This window comes from Bombina bombina, chromosome 4 (genome assembly GCF_027579735.1).
Source record: "Bombina bombina isolate aBomBom1 chromosome 4, aBomBom1.pri, whole genome shotgun sequence".
Lineage (NCBI taxonomy): Eukaryota > Metazoa > Chordata > Amphibia > Anura > Bombinatoridae > Bombina > Bombina bombina.
Window position 1 is genome coordinate 1,227,320,930 of NC_069502.1, and position 20,389 is coordinate 1,227,341,318.

General features: G+C 38.4%; 1 protein-coding gene across 4 annotated transcripts in view; it reads left to right on the plus strand.

The window, feature by feature from the left end:
- The window catches only part of DLK2 (delta like non-canonical Notch ligand 2), a 121,123-nt gene extending 103,213 nt beyond the window's left edge, over nucleotides 1–17,910 (plus strand). For all 4 annotated transcript variants that reach the window (XM_053712762.1, XM_053712765.1, XM_053712763.1 and 1 more), the window contains 2 exons: nucleotides 16,267–16,411; nucleotides 16,788–17,910. In XM_053712762.1, coding sequence (XP_053568737.1) covers nucleotides 16,267–16,411; nucleotides 16,788–17,529 — 887 coding nt within the window. In that variant the 3' untranslated portion in view covers nucleotides 17,530–17,910. The remainder of the gene's footprint in view (nucleotides 1–16,266; nucleotides 16,412–16,787) is intronic.
- Nucleotides 17,911–20,389: the final 2,479 nt, after the last annotated feature.

A 20,389-nucleotide genomic window follows, 5' to 3' on the forward strand; every position in this document is an offset into this window, starting at 1 on the left:
TAGGACAGTATCACTTATATATACGGCACTCTCCCTTTATTTGTGCCATAGGACAGTATCACTTATATATACGGCACTCTCCCTTTATTTGTGCCATAGGACAGTATCACTTATATATAAGGCACTCTCCCTTTATCTGTGCCATAGGACAGTATCACTTATATATACAGCACTCTCCCTTTATTTGTGCCATAGGACAGTATCACTTATATATACGGCACTCTCCCTTTATTTGTGCCATAGGACAGTATCACTTATATATAAGGCACTCTCCCTTTATCTGTGCCATAGGACAGTATCACTTATATATACAGCACTCTCCCTTTATTTGTATCATAGGACAGTATCACTTATATATACAGCACTCTCCCTTTATTTGTGCCATAGGACAGTATCACTTATATATAAGGCACTCTCCCTTTATTTGTGCCATAGCACAGTATCACTTATATATACGGCACTCTCCCTTTATTTGTGCCATAGCACAGTATCACTTATATATACGGCACTCTCCCTTTATTTGTGCCATAGGACAGTATCACTTATATATACAGCACTCTCCCTTTATTTGTATCATAGGACAGTATCACTTATATATAAGGCACTCTCCCTTTATTTGTGCTATAGGACAGTATCACTTATATATACAGCACTCTCCCTTTATTTGTGCCATAGGACAGTATCACTTATATATACGGCACTCTCCCTTTATTTGTGCCATAGGACAGTATCACTTATATATAAGGCACTCTCCCTTTATCTGTGCCATAGGACAGTATCACTTATATATACAGCACTCTCCCTTTATTTGTGCCATAGGACAGTATCACTTATATATAAGGCACTCTCCCTTTATTTGTGCCATAGGACAGTATCACTTATATATACAGCACTCTCCCTTTATTTGTATCATAGGACAGTATCACTTATATATACAGCACTCTCCCTTTATTTGTGCCATAGGACAGTATCACTTATATATAAAGCACTCTCCCCTTATTTGTGCCATAGCACAGTATCACTTATATATACGGCACTCTCCCTTTATTTGTATCATAGGACAGTATCACTTATATATACAGCACTCTCCCTTTATTTGTGCCATAGCACAGTATCACTTATATATACAGCACTCTCCCTTTATTTGTATCATAGGACAGTATCACTTATATATACAGCACTCTCCCTTTATTTGTGCTATAGGACAGTATCACTTATATATACAGCACTCTCCCTTTATTTGTATCATAGCACAGTATCACTTATATATACAGCACTCTCCCTTTATTTGTGCTATAGGACAGTATCACTTATATATACAGCACTCTCCCTTTATTTGTATCATAGGACAGTATCACTTATATATACAGCACTCTCCCTTTATTTGTGCCATAGGAAAGTATCACTTATATATACAGCACTCTCCCTTTATTTGTATCATAGGACAGTATCACTTATATATAAGGCACTCTCCCTTTATCTGTGCCATAGGACAGTATCACTTATATATACAGCACTCTCCCTTTATTTGTATCATAGGACAGTATCACTTATATATACAGCACTCTCCCTTTATTTGTATCATAGGACAGTATCACTTATATATACGGCACTCTCCCTTTATTTGTGCCATAGGACAGTATCACTTATATATACAGCACTCTCCCTTTATTTGTATCATAGGACAGTATCACTTATATATACAGCACTCTCCCTTTATTTGTATCATAGGACAGTATCACTTATATATACAGCACTCTCCCTTTATTTGTATCATAGGACAGTATCACTTATATATACGGCACTCTCCCTTTATTTGTGCCATAGGACAGTATCACTTATATATACGGCACTCTCCCTTTATTTGTGCCATAGGACAGTATCACTTATATATACGGCACTCTCCCTTTATTTGTGCCATAGGACAGTATCACTTATATATAAGGCACTCTCCCTTTATCTGTGCCATAGGACAGTATCACTTATATATACAGCACTCTCCCTTTATTTGTATCATAGGACAGTATCACTTATATATACAGCACTCTCCCTTTATTTGTGCCATAGGACAGTATCACTTATATATAAGGCACTCTCCCTTTATCTGTGCCATAGGACAGTATCACTTATATATAAAGCACTCTCCCTTTATTTGTGCCATAGGACAGTATCACTTATATATACAGCACTCTCCCTTTATTTGTATCATAGGACAGTATCACTTATATATAAGGCACTCTCCCTTTATTTGTGCCATAGGACAGTATCACTTATATATACGGCACTCTCCCTTTATTTGTGCCATAGGACAGTATCACTTATATATACAGCACTCTCCCTTTATTTGTGCCATAGCACAGTATCACTTATATATAAGGCGCTCTCCCTTTATTTGCAGCATAGCACAGTATCACTTATATATACGGCACTCTCCCTTTATTTGTGCCATAGGACAGTATCACTTATATATAAGGCACTCTCCCTTTATCTGTGCCATAGGACAGTATCACTTATATATAAAGCACTCTCCCTTTATTTGTGCCATAGCACAGTATCACTTATATATACAGCACTCTCCCTTTATTTGTATCATAGGACAGTATCACTTATATATAAGGCACTCTCCCTTTATTTGTGCCATAGGACAGTATCACTTATATATACGGCACTCTCCCTTTATTTGTGCCATAGGACAGTATCACTTATATATACAGCACTCTCCCTTTATTTGTATCATAGGACAGTATCACTTATATATAAGGCACTCTCCCTTTATTTGTGCTATAGGACAGTATCACTTATATATACAGCACTCTCCCTTTATCTGTGCCATAGCACAGTATCACTTATATATAAGGCACTCTCCCTTTATTTGTGCTATAGGACAGTATCACTTATATATACAGCACTCTCCCTTTATCTGTGCCATAGCACAGTATCACTTATATATACGGCACTCTCCCTTTATTTGTGCCATAGGACAGTATCACTTATATATACAACACTCTCCCTTTATTTGTGCCATAGGACAGTATCACTTATATATACAGCACTCTCCCTTTATTTGTATCATAGGACAGTATCACTTATATATACAGTACTCTCCCTTTATTTGTATCATAGGACAGTATCACTTATATATACAGCACTCTCCTTTTATTTGTATCATAGGACAGTATCACTTATATATACAGCACTCTCCCTTTATTTGTATCATAGGACAGTATCACTTATATATACAGTACTCTCCCTTTATTTGTGCTATAGGACAGTATCACTTATATATACAGTACTCTCCCTTTATTTGTGCTATAGGACAGTATCACTTATATATACGGCACTCTCCCTTTATTTGTGCTATAGGACAGTATCACTTATATATACGGCACTCTCCCTTTATTTGTGCCATAGGACAGTATCACTTATATATAAGGCACTCTCCCTTTATTTGTGCCATAGGACAGTATCACTTATATATACAGCACTCTCCCTTTATTTGTATCATAGGACAGTATCACTTATATATACAGCACTCTCCCTTTATTTGTGCCATAGGAAAGTATCACTTATATATACAGCACTCTCCCTTTATTTGTATCATAGGACAGTATCACTTATATATAAGGCACTCTCCCTTTATCTGTGCCATAGGACAGTATCACTTATATATACAGCACTCTCCCTTTATTTGTGCCATAGGACAGTATCACTTATATATACAGCACTCTCCCTTTATTTGTGCCATAGGACAGTATCACTTATATATACAGCACTCTCCCTTTATTTGTGCCATAGGACAGTATCACTTATATATACAACACTCTCCCTTTATTTGTGCCATAGGACAGTATCACTTATATATACAGCACTCTCCCTTTATTTGTGCCATAGGACAGTATCACTTATATATACAGCACTCTCCCTTTATTTGTATCATAGGACAGTATCACTTATATATACAGCACTCTCCCTTTATTTGTATCATAGGACAGTATCACTTATATATACGGCACTCTCCCTTTATTTGTGCCATAGGACAGTATCACTTATATATACAGCACTCTCCCTTTATTTGTATCATAGGACAGTATCACTTATATATACAGCACTCTCCCTTTATTTGTATCATAGGACAGTATCACTTATATATACAGCACTCTCCCTTTATTTGTATCATAGGACAGTATCACTTATATATACGGCACTCTCCCTTTATTTGTGCCATAGGACAGTATCACTTATATATACGGCACTCTCCCTTTATTTGTGCCATAGGACAGTATCACTTATATATACGGCACTCTCCCTTTATTTGTGCCATAGGACAGTATCACTTATATATAAGGCACTCTCCCTTTATCTGTGCCATAGGACAGTATCACTTATATATACAGCACTCTCCCTTTATTTGTATCATAGGACAGTATCACTTATATATACAGCACTCTCCCTTTATTTGTGCCATAGGACAGTATCACTTATATATAAGGCACTCTCCCTTTATCTGTGCCATAGGACAGTATCACTTATATATAAAGCACTCTCCCTTTATTTGTGCCATAGGACAGTATCACTTATATATACAGCACTCTCCCTTTATTTGTATCATAGGACAGTATCACTTATATATAAGGCACTCTCCCTTTATTTGTGCCATAGGACAGTATCACTTATATATACGGCACTCTCCCTTTATTTGTGCCATAGGACAGTATCACTTATATATACAGCACTCTCCCTTTATTTGTGCCATAGCACAGTATCACTTATATATAAGGCGCTCTCCCTTTATTTGCAGCATAGCACAGTATCACTTATATATACGGCACTCTCCCTTTATTTGTACCATAGGACAGTATCACTTATATATAAGGCACTCTCCCTTTATCTGTGCCATAGGACAGTATCACTTATATATAAAGCACTCTCCCTTTATTTGTGCCATAGCACAGTATCACTTATATATACAGCACTCTCCCTTTATTTGTATCATAGGACAGTATCACTTATATATAAGGCACTCTCCCTTTATTTGTGCCATAGGACAGTATCACTTATATATACGGCACTCTCCCTTTATTTGTGCCATAGGACAGTATCACTTATATATACAGCACTCTCCCTTTATTTGTGCCATAGCACAGTATCACTTATATATACGGCACTCTCCCTTTATTTGTGCCATAGGACAGTATCACTTATATATACAGCACTCTCCCTTTATTTGTATCATAGGACAGTATCACTTATATATACAGTACTCTCCCTTTATTTGTGCTATAGGACAGTATCACTTATATATACAGTACTCTCCCTTTATTTGTGCTATAGGACAGTATCACTTATATATACGGCACTCTCCCTTTATTTGTGCTATAGGACAGTATCACTTATATATACGGCACTCTCCCTTTATTTGTGCCATAGGACAGTATCACTTATATATAAGGCACTCTCCCTTTATTTGTGCCATAGGACAGTATCACTTATATATACAGCACTCTCCCTTTATTTGTATCATAGGACAGTATCACTTATATATACAGCACTCTCCCTTTATTTGTGCCATAGGAAAGTATCACTTATATATACAGCACTCTCCCTTTATTTGTATCATAGGACAGTATCACTTATATATACAGCACTCTCCCTTTATTTGTATCATAGGACAGTATCACTTATATATACGGCACTCTCCCTTTATTTGTGCCATAGGACAGTATCACTTATATATACAGCACTCTCCCTTTATTTGTATCATAGGACAGTATCACTTATATATACAGCACTCTCCCTTTATTTGTATCATAGGACAGTATCACTTATATATACAGCACTCTCCCTTTATTTGTATCATAGGACAGTATCACTTATATATACGGCACTCTCCCTTTATTTGTGCCATAGGACAGTATCACTTATATATACGGCACTCTCCCTTTATTTGTGCCATAGGACAGTATCACTTATATATACGGCACTCTCCCTTTATTTGTGCCATAGGACAGTATCACTTATATATAAGGCACTCTCCCTTTATCTGTGCCATAGGACAGTATCACTTATATATACAGCACTCTCCCTTTATTTGTATCATAGGACAGTATCACTTATATATACAGCACTCTCCCTTTATTTGTGCCATAGGACAGTATCACTTATATATAAGGCACTCTCCCTTTATCTGTGCCATAGGACAGTATCACTTATATATAAAGCACTCTCCCTTTATTTGTGCCATAGGACAGTATCACTTATATATACAGCACTCTCCCTTTATTTGTATCATAGGACAGTATCACTTATATATAAGGCACTCTCCCTTTATTTGTGCCATAGGACAGTATCACTTATATATACGGCACTCTCCCTTTATTTGTGCCATAGGACAGTATCACTTATATATACAGCACTCTCCCTTTATTTGTGCCATAGCACAGTATCACTTATATATAAGGCGCTCTCCCTTTATTTGCAGCATAGCACAGTATCACTTATATATACGGCACTCTCCCTTTATTTGTGCCATAGGACAGTATCACTTATATATAAGGCACTCTCCCTTTATCTGTGCCATAGGACAGTATCACTTATATATAAAGCACTCTCCCTTTATTTGTGCCATAGCACAGTATCACTTATATATACAGCACTCTCCCTTTATTTGTATCATAGGACAGTATCACTTATATATAAGGCACTCTCCCTTTATTTGTGCCATAGGACAGTATCACTTATATATACGGCACTCTCCCTTTATTTGTGCCATAGGACAGTATCACTTATATATATACAGCACTCTCCCTTTATTTGTGCCATAGCACAGTATCACTTATATATACGGCACTCTCCCTTTATTTGTGCCATAGGACAGTATCACTTATATATACAGCACTCTCCCTTTATTTGTATCATAGGACAGTATCACTTATATATAAGGCACTCTCCCTTTATTTGTGCTATAGGACAGTATCACTTATATATACAGCACTCTCCCTTTATCTGTGCCATAGCACAGTATCACTTATATATACGGCACTCTCCCTTTATTTGTGCCATAGGACAGTATCACTTATATATACAACACTCTCCCTTTATTTGTGCCATAGGACAGTATCACTTATATATACAGCACTCTCCCTTTATTTGTATCATAGGACAGTATCACTTATATATACAGTACTCTCCCTTTATTTGTATCATAGGACAGTATCACTTATATATACAGCACTCTCCTTTTATTTGTATCATAGGACAGTATCACTTATATATACAGCACTCTCCCTTTATTTGTATCATAGGACAGTATCACTTATATATACAGTACTCTCCCTTTATTTGTGCTATAGGACAGTATCACTTATATATACAGTACTCTCCCTTTATTTGTGCTATAGGACAGTATCACTTATATATACGGCACTCTCCCTTTATTTGTGCTATAGGACAGTATCACTTATATATACGGCACTCTCCCTTTATTTGTGCCATAGGACAGTATCACTTATATATACAGCACTCTCCCTTTATTTGTATCATAGGACAGTATCACTTATATATACAGTACTCTCCCTTTATTTGTGCTATAGGACAGTATCACTTATATATACGGCACTCTCCCTTTATTTGTGCTATAGGACAGTATCACTTATATATATACGGCACTCTCCCTTTATTTGTGCCATAGGACAGTATCACTTATATATACAGCACTCTCCCTTTATTTGTATCATAGGACAGTATCACTTATATATACAGTACTCTCCCTTTATTTGTGCTATAGGACAGTATCACTTATATATACAGCACTCTCCCTTTATTTGTGCCATAGGACAGTATCACTTATATATACAGCACTCTCCCTTTATTTGTATCATAGGACAGTATCACTTATATATACAGTACTCTCCCTTTATTTGTGCTATAGGACAGTATCACTTATATATACAGCACTCTCCCTTTATTTGTACCATAGGACAGTATCACTTATATATACAGCACTCTCCCTTTATTTGTGCCATAGGACAGTATCACTTATATATACAGCACTCTCCCTTTATTTGTGCCATAGGACAGTATCACTTATATATACAGCACTCTCCCTTTATTTGTGCCATAGGACAGTATCACTTATATATACAGCACTCTCCCTTTATTTGTGCCATAGGACAGTATCACTTATATATAAGGCACTCTCCCTTTATTTGTGTCATAGGACAGTATCACTTATATATACGGCACTCTCCCTTTATTTGTGCCATAGGACAGTATCACTTATATATACAGCACTCTCCCTTTATTTGTGCCATAGGACAGTATCACTTATATATACAGCACTCTCCCTTTATTTGTGCCATAGGACAGTATCACTTATATATACAGCACTCTCCCTTTATTTGTGCTATAGGACAGTATCACTTATATATAAGGCACTCTCCCTTTATCTGTGCCATAGGACAGTATCACTTATATATACAGCACTCTCCCTTTATTTGTGCCATAGGACAGTATCACTTATATATACGGCACTCTCCCTTTATTTGTATCATAGGACAGTATCACTTATATATACAGCACTCTCCCTTTATTTGTGCCATAGGACAGTATCACTTATATATACAGCACTCTCCCTTTATTTGTATCATAGGACAGTATCACTTATATATACAGCACTCTCCCTTTATTTGTATCATAGGACAGTATCACTTATATATACAGCACTCTCCCTTTATTTGTGCCATAGGACAGTATCACTTATATATACAGCACTCTCCCTTTATTTGTGCCATAGGACAGTATCACTTATATATACAGCACTCTCCCTTTATTTGTATCATAGGACAGTATCACTTATATATACAGCACTCTCCCTTTATTTGTACCATAGGACAGTATCACTTATATATACAGCACTCTCCATTTATTTGTGCCATAGGACAGTATCACTTATATATACAGCACTCTCCCTTTATTTGTATCATAGAACAGTATCACTTATATATACAGCACTCTCCCTTTATCTGTGCCATAGGACAGTATCACTTATATATACAGCACTCTCCCTTTATCTGTGCCATAGGACAGTATCACTTATATATACAGCACTCTCCCTTTATCTGTGCCATAGGACAGTATCACTTATATATACAGCACTCTCCCTTTATTTGTATCATAGGACAGTATCACTTATATATACAGCACTCTCCCTTTATTTGTATCATAGGACAGTATCACTTATATATACAGCACTCTCCCTTTATTTGTATTATAGGACAGTATCACTTATATATACAGCACTCTCCCTTTATTTGTATCATAGGACAGTATCACTTATATATACAGCACTCTCCCTTTATTTGTGCCATAGGACAGTATCACTTATATATACAGCACTCTCCCTTTATTTGTATCATAGGACAGTATCACTTATATATGCAGCACTCTCCCTTTATTTTTATCATAGGACAGTATCACTTATATATACAGCACTCTCCCTTTATTTGTGCCATAGGACAGTATCACTTATATATACAGCACTCTCCCTTTATTTGTATCATAGGACAGTATCACTTATATATACAGCACTCTCCCTTTATTTGTGCCATAGGACAGTATCACTTATATATACAGCACTCTCCCTTTATTTGTATCATAGGACAGTATCACTTATATATACAGCACTCTCCCTTTATTTGTATCATAGGACAGTATCACTTATATATACAGCACTCTCCCTTTATTTGTGCCATAGGACAGTATCACTTATATATACAGCACTCTCCCTTTATTTGTGCCATAGGGCAGTATCACTTATATATACGGCACTCTCCCTTTATTTGTGCCATAGGACAGTATCACTTATATATACAGCACTCTCCCTTTATTTGTGCCATAGGACAGTATCACTTATATATACAGCACTCTCCCTTTATTTGTATCATAGGACAGTATCACTTATATATACAGCACTCTCCCTTTATTTGTATCATAGGACAGTATCACTTATATATACAGCACTCTCCCTTTATTTGTGCCATAGGACAGTATCACTTATATATACGGCACTCTCCCTTTATTTGTATCATAGGACAGTATCACTTATATATACAGCACTCTCCCTTTATTTGTGCAATAGGACAGTATCACTTATATATACAGCACTCTCCCTTTATTTGTGCAATAGGACAGTATCACTTATATATACAGCACTCTCCCTTTATTTGTATCATAGGACAGTATCACTTATATATACAGCACTCTCCCTTTATTTGTGCCATAGGACAGTATCACTTATATATAAGGCACTCTCCCTTTATTTGTGCCATAGGGACCAGTATCACTTATAATACGGCACTCTCCCTTTATTTGTATCATAGGACAGTATCACTTATATATACGGCACTCTCCCTTTATTTGTGCCATAGGACAGTATCACTTATATATACAGCACTCTCCCTTTATTTGTGCCATAGGACAGTATCACTTATATATACAGCACTCTCCCTTTATTTGTATCATAGGACAGTATCACTTATATATACAGCACTCTCCCTTTATTTGTATCATAGGACAGTATCACTTATATATACAGCACTCTCCCTTTATTTGTATCATAGGACAGTATCACTTATATATACAGCACTCTCCCTTTATTTGTGCCATAGGACAGTATCACTTATATATACAGCACTCTCCCTTTATTTGTGCCATAGCACAGTATCACTTATATATACAGCACTCTCCCTTTATTTGTGCCATAGGACAGTATCACTTATATATACAGCACTCTCCCTTTATTTGTGCCATAGGACAGTATCACTTATATATAAGGCACTCTCCCTTTATTTGTGCCATAGGACAGTATCACTTATATATACAGCACTCTCCCTTTATTTGTGCCATAGGACAGTATCACTTATATATACCCCCTTTATTTGTATCATAGGACAGTATCACTTATATATACAGCACTCTCCCTTTATTTGTATCATAGGACAGTATCACATATATACAGCACTCTCCCTTTATTTGTATTATAGGACAGTATCACTTATATATACAGCACTCTCCCTTTATTTGTATCATAGGACAGTATCACTTATATATACAGCACTCTCCCTTTATTTGTGCCATAGGACAGTATCACTTATATATACAGCACTCTCCCTTTATTTGTATCATAGGACAGTATCACTTATATATACAGCACTCTCCCTTTATTTGTATCATAGGACAGTATCACTTATATATACAGCACTCTCCCTTTATTTGTGCCATAGGACAGTATCACTTATATATACAGCACTCTCCCTTTATTTGTATCATAGGACAGTATCACTTATATATACAGCACTCTCCCTTTATTTGTGCCATAGGACAGTATCACTTATATATACAGCACTCTCCCTTTATTTGTATCATAGGACAGTATCACTTATATATACAGCACTCTCCCTTTATTTGTATCAATAGGACAGTATCACTTATATATACAGCACTCTCCCTTTATTTGTGCCATAGGACAGTATCACTTATATATACAGCACTCTCCCTTTATTTGTGCCATAGGACAGTATCACTTATATATACAGCACTCTCCCTTTATTTGTGCCATAGGACAGTATCACTTATATATACAGCACTCTCCCTGTATTTGTGCTCATAGGACAGTATCACTTATATATACAGCACTCTCCCTTTATTTGTATCATAGGACAGTATCACTTATATATACAGCACTCTCCCTTTATTTGTATCATAGGACAGTATCACTTATATATACAGCACTCTCCCTTTATTTGTGCCATAGGACAGTATCACTTATATATACGGCACTCTCCCTTTATTTGTATCATAGGACAGTATCACTTATATATACAGCACTCTCCCTTTATTTGTGCAATAGGACAGTATCACTTATATATACAGCACTCCTACCCTCTTTATTTGTGCAATAGGACAGTATCACTTATATATAAGCACTCTCCCTTTATTTGTGCCATAGGACAGTATCACTTATATATACAGCACTCTCCCTTTATTTGTATCATAGGGACAGTATCACTTATATATACAGCACTCTCCCTTTATTTGTGCCATAGGACAGTATCACTTATATATACAGCACTCTCCCTTTATTTGTGCCATAGGACAGTATCACTTATATATACGGCACTCTCCCTTTATTTGTATCATAGGACAGTATCACTTATATATACAGCACTCTCCCTTTATTTGTGCAATAGGACAGTATCACTTATATATAAGGCACTCTCCCTTTATTTGTGCCATAGGACAGTATCACTTATATATACAGCACTCTCCCTTTATTTGTATCATAGGACAGTATCACTTATATATACGGCACTCTCCCTTTATTTGTGCCATAGGACAGTATCACTTATATATACAGCACTCTCCCTTTATTTGTGCCATAGGACAGTATCACTTATATATACAGCACTCTCCCTTTATTTGTATCATAGGACAGTATCACTTATATATACAGCACTCTCCCTTTATTTGTGCCATAGGACAGTATCACTTATATATACAGCACTCTCCCTTTATTTGTGCCATAGGACAGTATCACTTATATATAAGGCACTCTCCCTTTATTTGTATCATAGGACAGTATCACTTATATATACAGCACTCTCCCTTTATTTGTATCATAGGACAGTATCACTTATATATACAGCACTCTCCCTTTATTTGTGCCATAGGACAGTATCACTTATATATACAGCACTCTCCCTTTATTTGTGCCATAGGACAGTATCACTTATATATAAGGCACTCTCCCTTTATTTGTGCCATAAGACAGTATCACTTATATATACAGCACTCTCCCTTTATTTGTGCCATAGGACAGTATCACTTATATATACAGCACTCTCCCTTTATTTGTGCCATAGGACAGTATCACTTATATATACAGCACTCTCCCTTTATTTGTGCCATAGGACAGTATCACTTATATATACAGCACTCTCCCTTTATTTGTATCATAGGACAGTATCACTTATATATACAGCACTCTCCCTTTATTTGTATTATAGGACAGTATCACTTATATATACAGCACTCTCCCTTTATTTGTATCATAGGACAGTATCACTTATATATACAGTACTCTCCCTTTATTTGTGCCATAGGACAGTATCACTTATATATACAGCACTCTCCCTTTATTTGTATCATAGGACAGTATCACTTATATATACAGCACTCTCCCTTTATTTGTATCATAGGGCAGTATCACTTATATATACAGCACTCTCCCTTTATTTGTGCCATAGGACAGTATCACTTATATATACAGCACTCTCCCTTTATTTGTGCCATAGGACAGTATCACTTATATATACAGCACTCTCCCTTTATTTGTATCATAGGACAGTATCACTTATATATACAGCACTCTCCCTTTATTTGTATCATAGGACAGTATCACTTATATATACAGCACTCTCCCTTTATTTGTATCATAGGACAGTATCACTTATATATAAGGCACTCTCCCTTTATTTGTGCCATAGGACAGTATCACTTATATATACAGCACTCTCCCTTTATTTGTGCCATAGGACAGTATCACTTATATATACAGCACTCTCCCTTTATATGTGCAATAGGACAGTATCACTTATATATACAGCACTCTCCCTTTATTTGTGCCATAGGACAGTATCACTTATATATACAGCACTCTCCCTTTATTTGTGCCATAGGACAGTATCACTTATATATACAGCACTCTCCCTTTATTTGTGCCATAGGACAGTATCACTTATATATACAGCACTCTCCCTTTATTTGTGCAATAGGACAGTATCACTTATATATACAGCACTCTCCCTTTATTTGTGCAATAGGACAGTATCACTTATATATACAGCACTCTCCCTTTATTTGTATCATAGGACAGTATCACTTATATATACAGCACTCTCCCTTTATTTGTGCAATAGGACAGTATCACTTATATATACAGCACTCTCCCTTTATCTGTGCCATAGGACAGTATCACTTATATATACAGCACTCTCCCTTTATTTGTATCATAGGACAGTATCACTTATATATACGGCACTCTCCCTTTATTTGTATCATAGGACTGTATCACTTATATATACAGCACTCTCCCTTTATTTGTATCATAGGACAGTATCACTTATATATACGGCACTCTCCCTTTATTTGTGCCATAGGACAGTATCACTTATATATACAGCACTCTCCCTTTATTTGTGCCATAGGACAGTATCACTTATATATACAGCACTCTCCCTTTATTTGTATCATAGGACAGTATCACTTGTATATACAGCACTCTCCCTTTATTTGTGCCATAGGACAGTATCACTTATATATACAGCACTCTCCCTTTATTTGTATCATAGGACAGTATCACTTATATATACAGCACTCTCCCTTTATTTGTATTATAGGACAGTATCACTTATATATAAGGCACTCTCCCTTTATTTGTGCAATAGGACAGTATCACTTATATATACAGCACTCTCCCTTTATTTGTGCAATAGGACAGTATCACTTATATATAAGGCACTCTCCCTTTATTTGTGCCATAGGACAGTATCACTTATATATACGGCACTCTCCCTTTATTTGTGCCATAGGACAGTATCACTTATATATACAGCACTCTCCCTTTATTTGTATCATAGGACAGTATCACTTATATATACAGCACTCTCCCTTTATTTGTGCCATAGGACAGTATCACTTATATATACAGCACTCTCCCTTTATTTGTGCCATAGGACAGTATCACTTATATATACAGCACTCTCCCTTTATTTGTGCCATAGGACAGTATCACTTATATATACAGCACTCTCCCTTTATTTGTGCCATAGGACAGTATCACTTATATATACAGCACTCTCCCTTTATTTGTGCCATAGGACAGTATCACTTATATATACAGCACTCTCCCTTTATTTGTATTATAGGACAGTATCACTTATGTATACAGCACTCTCCCTTTATTTGTATCATAGGACAGTATCACTTATATATACAGCACTCTCCCTTTATTTGTATCATAGGACAGTATCACTTATATATACAGCACTCTCCCTTTATTTGTATCATAGGACAGTATCACTTATATATAAGGCACTCTCCCTTTATTTGTGCAATAGGACAGTATCACTTATATATACAGCACTCTCCCTTTATTTGTATCATAGGACAGTATCACTTATATATACAGCACTCTCCCTTTATTTGTATCATAGGACAGTATCACTTATATATACAGCACTCTCCCTTTATTTGTGCCATAGGACAGTATCACTTATATATACAGCACTCTCCCTTTATTTGTGCCATAGGACAGTATCACTTATATATACAGCACTCTCCCTTTATTTGTATCATAGGACAGTATCACTTATATATACAGCACTCTCCCTTTATTTGTGCCATAGGACAGTATCACTTATATATACAGCGCTCTCCCTTTATCTGTGCCATAGGACAGTATCACTTATATATACAGCACTCTCCCTTTATTTGCGCTGTTGGATGATATCACTAAGTACTAACGTTTCACAGTGCAAATAAAGGGAGAGCGCTTTAAATATAAATAATACCTTTTGTGCACTAAATCTGGTAAAAAGTGTTATGTAACCTAGTAATGAGCAATAACGGTGCTATCACCGGAGCACAATACAGCATTAGACCGATCCAGGAGCCGCTAATTATTTCTATATCATTAGACAGTAGCGGTGAATAGACATTTACTGTTTATTAACCTCACAAGTCAGATTCTCGTAGGCCCTAATATGTAATATAAATGCACTAACCCGAAGCTCAGTCCCCCCATGAGTACCAGAGGGAGCTAAACTTTCTAACATTGGTGTGTGGGGGGGTGTAAAGGGCACATACTAGGAACAGTGGGATGACTTAAATTTAAGTTTAGCACAGCTGAGCAATAACGGTAGATTGTGGTGAAAATCATAGTTTGATTTCCCTATTGCTCACAACCAGAAGTAATAAAAAAAATGATATATGACACAAGTGCCCAGAGGCTCAGACTTTATCACCACCCTACATATGTGTGACCCTAAGCTCAGGCCTTTTCCCCATTTAACCACAACAAATGCTGCAAGTGTCAGGGCATTCTGTACAGCTGCAGGGATCACCTACACTAAGGCTAACATGGGTCAGCACTCTGGTTTATTGAGCTATTAACTGCATCTTCATGTTGTAACTGTTCTGTCTCATTCACAGACCTACACATCTGTGAGCAGTCAGACCCCTGCAAGAATGAAGGCCTGTGTATGAGCGAAGCAGAGGGGGAATACTCGTGTATCTGCCCAGAAGGCTTCCATGGGAAGAACTGTGAACTGAAGAGAGGCCCATGTGAAAGGACAGGGTAAGATGATGGGTGGGTAAAAAGTGGAAGGGTAGAGGGAACTGTAGAGGGGATGTACAAAAGGCAAAATCCGATTATTAAGTTACTAGGATAAAGGGCGTAAAGCAGGGGTGTCCAAACTTTGCTCTCCAGAGGTTTTGGAACTACATTTCCCATGATGCTCAGCTAGATAAAATGATGGCTGAGCATCATCGGAAATGTAGTTCCAAAACCTCTGGAGAGCAAAGTTTGGACACCCCTGGCGTAAAGAGAAATAAAAAGCTTCAGATGTGGAGTTATGAGATGTCAGAAACTGGGGTAGAAGAGGGCCCTGTAGCCCAGGGCTGGGTATTTCGGCTGCACACTTGAGTGTGTTATCTTTATGTCTCCCATGCAGGTTTCCATGTCTGAATGGTGGCAGGTGTCATGATGACAGTGGCTATGCAGATACATTTACATGTCGATGCCTGGCTGGGTATGTTGGTCAGCTATGCGAGACCAATGTGGATGACTGCCTGATGCGGCCATGCGCCAATGGAGCCACCTGCCACGATGGGGTGAACCGATTCTCCTGCCAGTGTCCATATGGCTTCCAGGGACGCTTCTGCACTGTGAATATTGATGATTGTGCAAGTGAGCCATGCCAGAATGGAGGGCTGTGCTATGACCGTGTAGGGGACTTTGAATGTTACTGCCCAAAGGGTTTTACTGGGAAGTTCTGTGAAATGCCTGAGGTGGAGCCCACAGGGAAATACATCCAGGATACATCACCCAGTCTCCAGATCATCACTCAACCTTACCCAAGGCTTGGTCAGACTCAGCCATTAAGGACTGCAGGCCCCAACAGATGGAGCCCAGAACCCAGTGAGAAGTCTGGTACTGGCCACTTAAAAATTTCAGTAAAAGAGGTTTTAAAACAGGGGGAGTCAGGGCTGAGCAACAAGCAGTTTTGCATTGTGGTGGTATTTGGGACATTGACTGGCATCATAATCCTGTTGACTTTAACAGTTTGCGTGTGGTGTAAGAACAGAGGTGCCAGGCATTCACATTGGTGCAGTTACTCTTCATCATGCACAAAAAAACATTATCCAGAAGGTCACAGCTCTTTGCCAGATCCCCGGAAAACCACTGAATTGTGAGGTCCTTTTGGGAGCACAGCTTGTGGTACAGAGAAATCTGACACACCATGTGTTTGCCTTCTGCACCAGCCTTATATGTAAATACTACCAGGGGCACTGCCCCAGCTAAGATGAGCATTCAGAACTTCCTGCAATAACAGAACACGGCACTCAGGCAGCAGGTTATCCTGTTCCCAGTATAGAGGATGATCAGAGAAACTAGCATCCGGGCACTGATGATGTTCACAATAATGCAGAGACAGCTCCAATTATCCTCAGAACAAACACGATTATAGCAACAGGCCAATCGCTACTGTACTTATCTGGAGAGCATGTTAATTGGTTGGGCACAGCCACACTGATTTTCTTATTTGAAAAATAAAGACAAAATGTGTCAATAAACTGAAGGTTTGAGTGTCTTTCAGTTTAAAGCATGTGATGTGATACATAACTGTGAGATGTGACAGTAACATAAGGCACTAGGTGCTGGTTACTGTGAGATGTGACAGTACAATAAGGTACTAGGTGCTGGTTACTGTGAGATGGGTCAGAGCAATAAGGCACTAGGTGCTGGTTACTGTGAGATGGGTCAGAGCAATAAGGCACTAGGTGTTGGGTTACTGTGAGATGGGTCAGAGCAATAAGGCACTAGGTGCTGGTTACTGTGAGATGTGACAGAACAATAAGGCACTAGGTGCTGGTTACTGTGAGATGTGACAGTACAATAAGGCACTAGGTGCTGGTTACTGTGAGATGTGACAGTACAATAAGGCACTAGGTACTGGTTACTGTGAGATGTGACAATACAATAAGGCACTAGGTGCTGGTTACTGTGAGATGGGTCAGAGCAATAAGGCACCCGGGTGCTGTGTTATTGTGAAATGGGTCAGAGCAATAAGGCACCCGGGTGCTGGGTTACTGTGAGATGGGTCAGAGCAATAAGGCACTAGGTGCTGGTTACTGTGAGATGGGTCAGAGCAATAAGGCACTAGGTGTTGGGTTACTGTGAGATGGGTCAGAGCAATAAGGCACTAGGTGCTGGTTACTGTGAGATGTGACAGAACAATAAGGCACTAGGTGCTGGTTACTGTGAGATGTGACAGTACAATAAGGCACTAGGTGCTGGTTACTGTGAGATGTGACAGTACAATAAGGCACTAGGTGCTGGTTACTGTGAGATGTGACAGTACAATAAGGCACTAGGTACTGGTTACTGTGAGATGTGACAATACAATAAGGCACTAGGTGCTGGTTACTGTGATATGGGTCAGAGCAATAAGGCACCCGGGTGCTGTGTTATTGTGAAATGGGTCAGAGCAATAAGGCACCCGGGTGCTGGGTTACTGTGAGATGGGTCAGAGCAATAAGGCACTAGGTGCTGGTTACTGTGAGATGGGTCAGAGCAATAAGGCACTAGGTGTTGGGTTACTGTGAGATGGGTCAGAGCAATAAGGCACTAGGTGCTGGTTACTGTGAGATGGGTCAGAGCAATAAGGCTCGAGGTGCTGGTTACTGTGAGATGTGACAGCACAATAAGGCACTAGGTGCTGGTTACTGTGAGATGGGTCAGAGCAATAAGGCACTAGGTGCTGGTTACTGTGAGATGTGACAGTACAATAAGGCACTAGGGGCTGGTTACTGTGAGATGTGACAGTACAATAAGGCACTAGGTGCTGGGTTACTGTGAGATGTGACAGTACAATAAGGCACTAGGTGCTGGTTACTGTGAGATGTGACAGTACAATAAGGCACTAGGTGCTGGTTACTGTGAGATGTGACAGTACAATAAGGCACTAGGTGCTGGTTACTGTGAGATGGGTCAGAGCAATAAGGCACTAGGTGCTGGTTACTGTGAGATGTGACAGTACAATAAGTCACTAGGTGCTGGTTACTGTGAGATGTGACAGTACAATAAGGCACTAGGTGCTGGTTACTGTGAGATGTGACAGTACAATAAGGCACTAGGTGCTGGTTACTGTGAGATGTGACAGTACAATAAGGCACTAGGTGCTGGTTACTGTGAGATGTGACAATAAGGCACTAGGTGCTGGTTACTGTGAGATGTGACAGTACAATAAGGTACTAGGTGCTGGTTACTGTGAGATGTGACAGTACAATAAGGCACTAGGTGCTGGTTACTGTGAGATGTGACAGTACAATAAGGTACTAGGTGCTGGTTACTGTGAGATGTGACAGTACAATAAGGCACTAGGTGCTGGTTACTGTGAGATGTGACAGTACAATAAGTCACTAGGTGCTGGTTACTGTGAGATGTGACAGTACAATAAGGCACTAGGTGCTGGTTACTGTGAGATGTGACAGTACAATAAGGTACTAGGTGCTGGTTACTGTGAGATGTGACAGTACAATAAGGCACTAGGTGCTGGTTACTGTGAGATGTGACAGTACAATAAGGCACTAGGTGCTGGTTACTGTGAGATGTGACAGTACAATAAGGCACTAGGTGCTGGTTACTGTGAGATGTGACAGTACAATAAGGCACTAGGTGCTGGTTACTGTGAGATGTGACAGTACAATAAGTCACTAGGTGCTGGTTACTGTGAGATGTGACAGTACAATAAGGCACTAGGTGCTGGTTACTGTGAGATGTGACAGTACAATAAGGCACTAGGTGCTGGTTACTGTGAGATGTGACAGTACAATAAGGCACTAGGTGCTGGTTACTGTGAGATGTGACAGTACAATAAGGTACTAGGTGCTGGTTACTGTGAGATGTGACAGTACAATAAGGCACTAGGTGCTGGTTACTGTGAGATGTGACAGTACAATAAGGTACTAGGTGCTGGTTACTGTGAGATGTGACAGTACAATAAGGTACTAGGTGCTGGTTACTGTGAGATGTGACAGTACAATAAGACAC